Raw genomic sequence first — 10,979 nt, forward strand, 5'->3', positions numbered from 1 at the left:
TAGTTTATTTTTTAATCAACAACATTTCATAAATTGTAGATCTCGTACTAAAAATGGTAGTTTGATATGTGATAAGTGATAACTATAATATAATATGATCATATAATTGTCCAAAAGTCCAAACGTAATATTTGATCATCTAAGTCGTTCACATATTTTGTTTTTCAAGGTTCATACAATATTACAATTTATATATTTCCGCAAAGTCGAGATTCCAATCTTTAATGTAATCAATCGAACCACTACTACAAGAAGTAAAAGAGTTTTGTTTATAATTTGCTTTTGTTTGTTCACTTAGTCTTCGGGTATTATTATCGACAGTGGCACTACGAGTCTACAGCGCACAGTGACTTATGAGTTGAATATACATGGTCTGCCCTTTAAAGGAATACATAATAGGATATTATTAACCTCTAGAAAGACGAAGGCCAAGAAAAAATGTCACTCTTCCTCTGTTTCCTCTGCCTCTTACCCCTTATCTTAATCTCCTTGAAAAGTTTCAAATCTTCGAAATAGAAGCTTCCTCCGGGTCCAAAGACGCTTCCGATCATCGAAAACTTACACCAACGCCGGGAACTACATCCCAGGAAACGTCGGAACCTCTCCGACGAGTACGGACCAGTGGTGCTTCTCCAATACGGATTCGTCTCCGTGGTGGTGATCTCTTCGAAAGAAGCAGCAGAAGAAGTTCTAAAAATCCACGATCTTGAGTGTTGTAGTCGACCAGAGACGGCCGGGACCAGAGCAACTTTTTACAACTTTAAAGACGTCGGATTCGCACCTTACGGTGAAGAGAACGACTTGTGTGTCAAGAAACTCTCTGAGTTTGCTACGAAACGATCTCCGGTGAATCTTGAGAAAACCCTTTTTCACTTTGATCGGAAATATAGTGTGTAGGATCGGGTTCGGGATCAATCTCTATGAGAGTATGAGTGTGACTTCGTTGATGAAGATAGGATCGTTGATCTTGTGCACAAGTTTGATGAGGTCTTAGAAGATTCTCTGTTATCTGATTTCTTTCCCGGGAGAATCGGCAGACTCATCGACCGGATCTCCGGTCAGAACAAGAAGTTGAACAATCTTTTCTCGGAACTAGACACTTTCTTTCAGAATATTCTCGATCATCATCTCAAGCCTGGAAGAGAGAGGTCATATATTATTGACGTGATGATCGATATGATGAAGAAGCAAGAGAAAGATGAAGATGCTTTCAAGTTCACCACTGATCATCTCAAAGGGATGATCTCGGTACGTAAACCTAAAATATAATAGTCTTTTCTTCAAGTTGTATATCTATTCCGAAGTGCTTAAAGATATTGCAACCATACCATTAGTGTTTTTGGTTTTATGTCACAGGACATATTTCTAGCGGGAGTAGGCGCAAGCGCTGCCACAGCGGTATGGGCAATGACCGAGCTGATCAGAAACCCGAAAGTGATGAAAAAAGTGCAAGACGAGATTCGGACAACACTTGGGGACAAGAAGGAGAGAATCACAGAAGAAGATCTAAACCAACTCCACTACTTTAAGCTCATGGTCAGGGAGGTATTCAGGTTACATCCATCAGCTCCACTCTTGCTTCCAAGAGAGACATTGTCTCATGTCAAGATCCAAGGCTACGACATTCCTGCGAAAACACAGATCATTATCAATGCTTATGCGATTGCTCGTGATCCAAAACTATGGGAGNAAGAAGCAAGAGAAAGATGGAGATGCTTTCAAGTTCACCACTGATCATCTCAAAGGGATGATCTCGGTACGTAAACCTAAAATATAATAGTATTTTCTTCAAGTTGTATATCTATTCCGAAGTGCTTAAAGATATTGCAACCATACCATTAGTGTTTTTGGTTTTATGTCACAGGACATATTTCTAGCGGGAGTAGGCGCAAGCGCTGCCACAGCGGTATGGGCAATGACCGAGCTGATCAGAAACCCGAAAGTGATGAAGAAAGTGCAAGAAGAGATTCAGACAACACTTGGGGACAAGAAGGAGAGAATCACAGAAGAAGATCTAAACCAACTTCACTACTTTAAGCTCATGGTCAGGGAGGTATTCAGGTTACATCCATCAGCTCCACTCTTGCTTCCAAGAGAGACATTGTCTCATGTCAAGATCCAAGGCTACGATATTCCTGCGAAAATACAGATCATTATCAACGCTTATGCAATTGCTCGTGATCCAAAACTCTGGGAGAACCCCGATGAGTTTAACCCTGACAGTTTCTCGACAATTCCATAGATTATAAAGGACTAAACTTTGAGCTTATACCGTTTGGATCTGGTAGGAGAATATGTCCAGGGATGACAATGGGAATCATGCTTGTTAAGTTGGCATTGTTGAATTTGCTTTAATTCTTTGATTGGGGATTGCCGAAGATGGGTGAAGCCAACGAGAAGATATATTGGTTTATCTGAAGTAGTGTCTATGTGATACAAGTCGTGATACAAGATTGTTGTTGTTTTATGTGACTGAGAAGTTTCTAGAAGGTTTGAGAAGGCAATATTGAAGGACAGTTTGAGTATGAATTAAAGAGGAAAACTACTATTTCTTTGGTTAATTAAATTGGAGTTTTACAAGGAAAAAGAAAATAGCAAAAAGGAAAAAGTCTTTTTCTTATGGAATTTGGAAATCTTCACCTATGGTGATTTGGAAGTCTTGTTAAATATAAGGAGGTGTTGGGCACGTCTTAGAGAGGCAAGAGAGCTGAGGCATAAAGATAAATACCCTAGAGAGCTTATGTAGATATGGTGTTTTGCGGAGGTGGATCTATCGGTAATGGTATTGGTGTTTCGAGGATTTGCTTGAAAAGTGGTGGTGGGTCTGCAACAGTCTCGAGAAAGTTATATGTGATGGACAGATGAAGGGAACGATCAGCTGTTGGAAACTTATCTTCGACAAAATGAACATGCCGTGAGATAATGATTTTGTTGTTTTTCAAATCCAAACAACGATACCCTTTGTGTTGGGTAAGATATCCAAGAAACAGACACGGTGTTGTTCTTGGTGAAAGTTTTGGAAGATTTGAATTGTTCAAATTTGGAAAGAATAAACAGCCAAAAACTCTAAGATGATTGTAGGTTGGAGTTTTGTTGAATAGCATAGCATAAGGGATTTGATTCTGAATAGATGACGAAGGAAGAATGTTCAGAACATGAACAACCACATTCAAGGCATTAACCCAATAACATGGTGCTAGCCGAGCTTGAAACAAAAGTGCTCTTGTGACATTGTTTATGGTTCTGATCATTCTCTCAGATTTTCCATTTTGCTGGGAGGTGTGAGGACATGAGAAACGAACCTTGATTCCATTGTTATCGAAAAAATCATGGACTGCCGGTTGTTATACTCAGTTACTCACGACCATTGTCACATTGAAAAGCTTGAATGTGAGCATCGAATTGAGTTTTGATCAGTGAGGTGAAGTGAATGAATATGGAGAAAACATCACTTTTTCTACAAAGAGGATATGCCCATAAATAATGTGTGAAAGCATCAAGAAATAACACATAATATTTGATTGCACTGATGCTTGGAACAAGGGAGGTCCAGACATCAGAGTGTATGATTTCAAAAGCTTTGGAAACTGTAGTATTTGAAGAAAAGAATGGTCACTTTATTTGTTTGCCAAATAACAAGGTTCACAAGTTTGAGAAAGCTTGGTCTTATTACAAATACCCAAAGAAGTTGAAATAACAAAATCAAGATATGCATCATTGGTGTGAGCCAGCCGGTTATGCCATAGAGAGGGAGTGGAAGCAAGAAGAGCAGTTGATTGACTCGAAGTTTTATTGAATGAGGCTGGAAGAGTATAAAGATCACCAATGCTATCACAACGGAGAAGAGTTTTCCGTGTTGGAAGGTCCTTCACAGAATAACCAAAAGGATCAAAATCAACACTCACTGGTTATCTGCTGTAAATTTTCTAACATATATCAATTTTTTTGACTATTTGAGGTGTAGCGAGGACATTATTGAGGGAAAGAGGACGAGACATTCTTTTTATGGAAGAAGATCCTACACAAGTTACTGGAATTTTGGAACCATTACCCACTATGACTGATTGAGTGATGCGAAGATTAGACTTAGAGTGGAGGTTACCTGATGTGTCGTCGCTCCCGAATCCATTATCCAAGGATAAGCCATTGGATCAGTTAGAGTTTCCGTCATCAGAGGAGCAAGCTGAATCTCCGTCAGATGTGCCTTCTGGTGCGATGGAGTTGGATGTGCCGTCGAAAACGTCGGTCTGTACGATTGTTGTGGCCACTGTCCATAGTAGTTGTGCCAAGACGGAAACGGGCCTTGCCAGAACGGAGGGGGGGGGGGCAATTGGGATAATTGGGTCGAGATTGAAAGTTTTTGCGGCCCCCTCTTGAACTATTGTTCCATCGTCCTCTGTTATTGTTGTTGTATTGTTGACGATTAACCGGCTAGTGTGATTGTCGAGTGTCTGTTGCCGTTGCGGATGTCGTGAGTGCCGTTGTGGAGGATGAGTGATCCGAATGTGTCGAGGTTAGTCTTTGTGCTCTTTTGAGGCGAGATTCCTCAAGCTCCAGCATCGATTTTGCAGTTTCAAAAGATGGAAAAGGATCTTTGTGTTTGATTACATTGATGATGTAATCAAACTTCTCATTGAGACCATTTAGCAAGTACATCACCATGGTTCGTTCGTGCACCGGTGCATCAACATTCGAGAGTAGGTCGGCTAGAGACTTGATTTTATGACAGTACTCTTGAATGGAACGATCCCTAATAGCTTGATTACGAAGTTCATTGTCAAGCTGGATTGCCCTTGCTTCTTTGTTGTTGCGAAATTGATTTTCCACTCGCAGCCAGACATCTCGCGAAGTTCCTCTGGTTTGAAAAGATGATCGAAACAGATATGGAGCCAGAGTACCCTAGATCCAGAGTTTAACTAAACCATCACGCTTGTACCATGCATCATCATTAGCATTGGCCGGAAGAAGAGTGCCGTCAAGGTGTCCAAGAACATCGAATGTGAGACAGTGGGCGAGGAACAACTCACACCAAGCATCATAATTGTGATCATCAAGATCGAGAATTAGAGGAATGTGAGATTTGATGTTTGTGACACCAAAAGCTCGTTCAAGATTAGCAGGACGAGCAGCAATTGAAAAGAAAAAAAAACGAAAGGAACAAGAAGAGGAAGAAGAAGACGAGACAAAAGAAATAGATGAGAAAAGATGAGTTGAAGCGGAAGAAAAAAAAAACAATATGAAGAGCAATATGGCTCTGATACCATGAAAGATATTTAAAGATATGTAAAACTCTCCTTTTTCTATGTCACTTTTCGAAAATACCCTTATGTCCATTTTCAAAAATACCCCTTTTTAATATATAAATAGGGTTATTGTTAATTTAGGCATTTTGTTCCAATAAAGCTTTTATTTTAGGCATTTTTTCCATGCTTTTAAAATTAGACATTTTTTGTGATAGCAAAAATACGACACTACCCCTAGAATTCTCATGCAAAGAAGAAAAAGACATTTAGTCTTCATATATAAATTAACAACAATCGTTTGGTTTTCATTGTTATACCAACACAAAAGCTAGAAAAAACAAATCAAAATTACATAATCAATCTTTAATCTCAGAAGACAACAACACAACAACTCTGAAAATGAAAGAGATGAATCAGTTCCTTAAGCTGTCAACTCCTTCAAGAACTTCTCTGTCTTTACACTATCTCGTCAATGCCACCAACCATGTAATATGATATGTTCAGGAAGATACTTGATACCAAGCAAACCCTAAAACAAACACTTCATGCAAGCTCAAAAATAGGAAGGATCATAGAAAAAGAAAGAAGTCATGGAGTGGAGTATATATAGCTCGTGAGTGAAGAGCTTGGCAGCTAGTAGAAGCCATTTTACTCAACCAAACTTAGAAGGGGAATGTAAACGAGGACAACTAATGTAGTAAGGGAAACCCAAGGACAAAATCAAACACACATGTATTAAGAAAACCCTAAGGAATTACAACTGAGGGAACCTAAGTAGCTAGTTAACCGCACTCTTACTAAGGAACACGAAACCCTACAGAACTACAATTGAGGGAACCCAAGTAGCCAGTTAACCGCACTCTTATTAAGGAACACTAAACCCTAAAGAACTACAATTGAGGGAACCCAAGTAGCCAGTTAACGACAGAACGCTAAAACCTAAAGAAGCACAACGGAGGGAACCCAAGTAGCCAGTTAACCGCAAAACACTAAACCCTAAAGAAGCAAAACGGAGTGAACCCAATTAGCCAGTTAACCGCAGAACACTAAACCCTAAAGAAGCACAATGGAGGGAACCCAAATACCAAATGAAACACACATATTGTAAAGGACATGAGTAACAACATGATACCAATGCATTAACGGATATTAATTCTCCATCGAAAAGATATGCAAAACCACTAGAAACAATAATGACATTCACAAAAAATGATTTTTAAAATGAAGATCCACAAAAGTAGCGTAAGTTGTAAAGAACATGAGTTGTACATAAGGTTAGTATCCCTTCACGAACTCAAATGCTTTACCCTATTCTCATGAGTTGTACATAAGGTTGCCCTAATTTGATTTGTAAAGCATTTGATTTACAACTTCAAAACACTAGCTTCATAAATGAGTATTATATCTCTATCAAAACACTGGGATGAATCCCTTCACGAAATCAAGATAACGTGTAGTCTAGAGGTAAAGAAAATACCATGAGAAGCTGGTATGTAAGTAGGAGTGAAACAATGAGGAGATACACATCCATGGATTCCTCCCTCTAAGGAGGAGGCTGATTTCTATCAATATCGTTGTTTTGTTGGTTACTTATTTGATCTCTATTTCACTCTTTATTTAGGCAAGAAGAATATCATAACAAGGAAAACATGATATAGCTTGAGCGATGATATTTTTTTCGAAAGAACATGCAAAAAATAGACCAAGTACACACATGGAAGATGAATCAACCAGCGGATTTGCTAATAAAGAGAGTGAGGGATCAAAATTTCAGGCCAAACCCCTACGATTTCAATTTCTTAAAATCGATTCTTGAGGTTACAAAATATCTAGTATAATAATGTTTTACGGATTCACATGAAATCAATTACTGTATCTTCAAAACCAGATTACTTCTCTTCCTTAATTCTCTCTTTTGTAACACCACCCCAACTAGCTACTCTCGGAATCTAGAAAATCATTTGATTCGTTTCTCTAGTAGAAAAAAAAAATGAAAAACTCAGGCAAAGAACAGAGCTCACATACCGTATACCTTACAAGGTTAGGCGATTCCCAGAAGGCTTCATGCGATACAAAGAAGCGACGAAGAGGATGAACCGTTGTTGGAAAATGGAAGAGATTTGGGACTTTGTCACCTTTGAATTAGAGAGACATGAAGTGTAAGATAGCAAACCAGAAACAACTAGAAAGTTTGAAACTCTCCGTCTCTCCTTCCCTGTCAATCTCTAAAATCCCAATTAAAAAGGAGAAATTGAAACCCTAGTAACTGAAACTTACTTCTCTATTTGCATTCGTATAGCACTAATTCGTTTGGGACTATCATATTTGTATAATCGGAGGGAGAAGATCAGAGCATCGTTTTTTCATCGTCTAACTGGAGAGAAAAGAACACAAGCGGCAAAGATGAGAGACGACGATTCATTGTCTTAGGGGAGAGGGCCAATATTGTCTTTTCAGCATTTTAGAAATGCTTGTAAGTATGAGAAAAAACCCTATTTCTACAATACCCATGGGAAAAAATACCAATCTTGTAATTAACTCTTGACTAAATTCTAAACCCTAAACTCCAATATTAAATCCTAACCACTAATCCCTAAAAACTATACCCTAAATGTATAAATGAGAACCCAAACCTAAAAAAAAAAATTCTAAAAATTAATTTAACATATTATATTTGTGTAAAAGAGGGCAACAATGAAAATGTTTAAAAAGGGTGTTTTTGAAAATGAGTATTTCAAAAAAGACATTTTTAACAAATTCTCTTTACAAAACTAATCCATACATATTTGCACAAAATAACATTAGGTAAAATAAGGAAAATAAAAATCAATCACACTAAATAAGTTAACTATGGAAAACCAAAAGCTATCACACTAATATATACCTAACAATAACTAAATAAAATCAATTAAGTTCCTAAATTATCTCTCCCTATAACTAAAACTAGATTTTATCCCGCGGTACACCGCAGACATATAATTTTTATTATAATTTATATTTTATGTTATATTTATTTGTTAAATATTAGAGATTTTGTAAATAGAAAAATAACTAAATTTTCCGGTGTTGTGCAGCTAAATGTTTATATTATTTTTTTAACCCGCAATACACTTCATGACCATTTGTTTGTTATATATTTTTTTTTGTTTAGTGTTTGAGATTCTATTTTGATTTTTAATTATTATAACAAAAAATAAGGGATCTAAATACATAATAAGTAATTTATACGCTGTGATTAAGTCACATTTTTCCTAATGATTTAATTATTTAACACAATCTTAGTTAAATCAACTTGATTTTATGTCAAATATTCCAATATTAGTAGTGTTGATAAATAATTAAATGAGGATTTAACCCGTGTTAACACAAATTTAATAATATTTTATTAATTCCAATATGTCCTCTTTATAACTCATCTACTATATAACCACATTATATAATTTTTTTTTTTAATTTTACATATTCTTAATAATTTTTTTTTAATTAAGTTTATATATATGTTAATTATAATATTTAAATAAATATTAATCGAAGTTTTTTTACGTTAAGAATCAAAGCTTACAGGTTTTGGAAAACGAAATGGAAATCAAATTGTTGTTTTCTTTGTTTGTGAAGGATTCAGATTCAAAACACAACAGAATGTGTGGTTAAAGATATGATAGTTTTTATTTCCATATTGATTGTTATTATTTTTTAGTTGGAATGAAATTTAAAATATTTAGGAAAAAAAATCTGATGTAATGTTAGTTTTGGAAACTTTTTAGGGGTTAATGTTGTAAATAACTTTTTAAATAAACAAAACTAAAAGGGCATAACACAAAATGTACTTCAAAAATGTTAATATAGATATTCATAAACTCAATTATTCAAAAAATATCTTTAGGAAATCAGTTTATGTATTCCTTTTTAACTTAGAAGATTTAAATGTTTTACTGAAAAAATAATAATTATAAAAATCATAATAACTAAATATTTCTACAATATCTCTACAAAATCCTAAAATGCTGCAAATAGAAACTAACTAAAAGACACACGATTATTTAATTAGATATTCATTATGTAAATATTAAGGGGGAGGTATTGGTTTAGGGTTTAGAAAGAATTTTAATGACTTTAAAAGTTAGGTAAAATATGTTGTTATTCAATCAAGACTTTTAAAAACTCTTTAAAAATTTGGTGTTATTGGTTGTGGATTTGTAAAAAGTTATCTAAAATCTTGATAAATCTAGTGTTATTGGATTAAGAGTTTTATAAAGTCATTAAAAGTTTTATGTTATTCAAGTAAAACAAAAGAATCTTGGATTGTTAATGAATTCAAATTTTATGTTATTGGTTTAGGATTTTATATCATTTCCTTCATAACAAAAGTCATGAAAACTCTTTCATCAAATAGAAAGATTTTACAAGATTAGAAAAAACAAATCATCAAGATTTTAAAAAACTTCCTAAACAATCTCTTAGAATCCTTCATTTTTAACTTTCAATTTTCTATGATTCTAACAATCAGCAAGAACATAAAATCATTAAAATTCTTTCTAAATCCTAAACCAATACCTCCCCCTAAATATTTTGAATTATTTCATCAATTTTTTTTGATCGTTCACCAATATTTACTCGATTTGATATCACACTAACACTATAAATAACCTCATTTGTACTTTGTTATTAGTTTTTTTTTTCAATTCATCTATGCTATAAAATAGTAGATTTCTTCACAATTTGCATCACTAATACATACTTTTTATTGTTTTTTATGCAGCTCAATTGTAATCATGACAATAGGAGTGCGATTGGTGCATCAAAAGGTATGTTCTTTTTCACCATAGTCAAATTGGGTTTTAGTCTTAAAATTTTGCTAATCTACACCTGATCTTTTTGTTTTTTTTTTTAATTATGCTACAAATTTCTTTACCAGCTAAACCAAATAAACTATCATTTGGGTCATGAACATCATGGTGATAATAAACTTTTAAGTATTTTTCTTACATGAACATCATCTTCTTTATTTATATCAAAACTTCTCTTATGTTATGAGATATAGAATACATCACCATATTTTTGTCTCATATGAGTTTTATGCATAAGGAGCATAAATATTTTGTTTTCAAAAAATCTTATTCATTTTCATTTTCATAGATTTTTCTTTTGTTTAAGGACTTGGTTTTCGAAAAAAATAAATTTGGTTTTTTAATATAAGAAAAAATTATATTTCATCAAATCAAAGGTTATTTCTCCCAGACTTTTAAGTCTATAACGATTTTCTTTTATAGAGTAACATATATATTATTTTTATTTCTTTTCTTGGAAGGGTACATATAATAATGAAATTTCTTCTTTTAAAAATTTTATAACTTTTTTTTATTTACCATTTTTATAAGGTTACTATATATTTTAAAGTTTTTTTAACTATCTTCATCATTTATGTTTTGTTTTTATAAGTTTTTTTAAAAAAAAAGTTTTCTAAGTGTGCTTTTCTTTTTGATTTGATTTTAACAAATATCTAAGATCGTTAATAATTTTTATTTAATTTCTTGCAGGAAAATAAAAATATATACAATCCTCCTTTTTTGATTTGATCGCATCTTCCAAGTTTTCTAAAACATTAGAGCAATTGATGTCAAAATGGATAGAAAACAAAACAGAAGAAAAATACTATATGCAATATATATATTTGTCAACCAAACATTAAATTAAAAAATAACTTCAAGGTTGGTCGTCCAAACCGGAGGGAAAGAG

The 10,979-nt window shown here is 34.2% G+C and overlaps 1 protein-coding gene and 1 long non-coding RNA gene across 2 annotated transcripts in view; one reads left to right on the forward strand and one right to left on the reverse strand.

Moving 5' to 3' along the window:
* The window catches only part of LOC104777888 (cytochrome P450 71B28-like), a 4,991-nt gene extending 2,494 nt beyond the window's left edge, over positions 1-2,497 (forward strand). Inside the window, exons 2-3 of the mRNA XM_019243906.1 lie at positions 1,707-1,756; positions 1,865-2,497. Coding sequence (XP_019099451.1) covers positions 1,707-1,756; positions 1,865-2,242 — 428 coding nt within the window. The 3' untranslated portion in view covers positions 2,243-2,497. The remainder of the gene's footprint in view (positions 1-1,706; positions 1,757-1,864) is intronic.
* Positions 5,497-7,679, reverse strand: LOC104777886. The gene is made up of 2 exons (XR_766346.2): positions 7,521-7,679; positions 5,497-7,378 (listed from the first exon to the last, which is right to left on the reverse strand). It is a non-coding gene; the product is annotated as an uncharacterized LOC104777886 (long non-coding RNA).

Source organism: Camelina sativa, chromosome 3 (assembly GCF_000633955.1).
Source record: "Camelina sativa cultivar DH55 chromosome 3, Cs, whole genome shotgun sequence".
Lineage (NCBI taxonomy): Eukaryota > Viridiplantae > Streptophyta > Magnoliopsida > Brassicales > Brassicaceae > Camelina > Camelina sativa.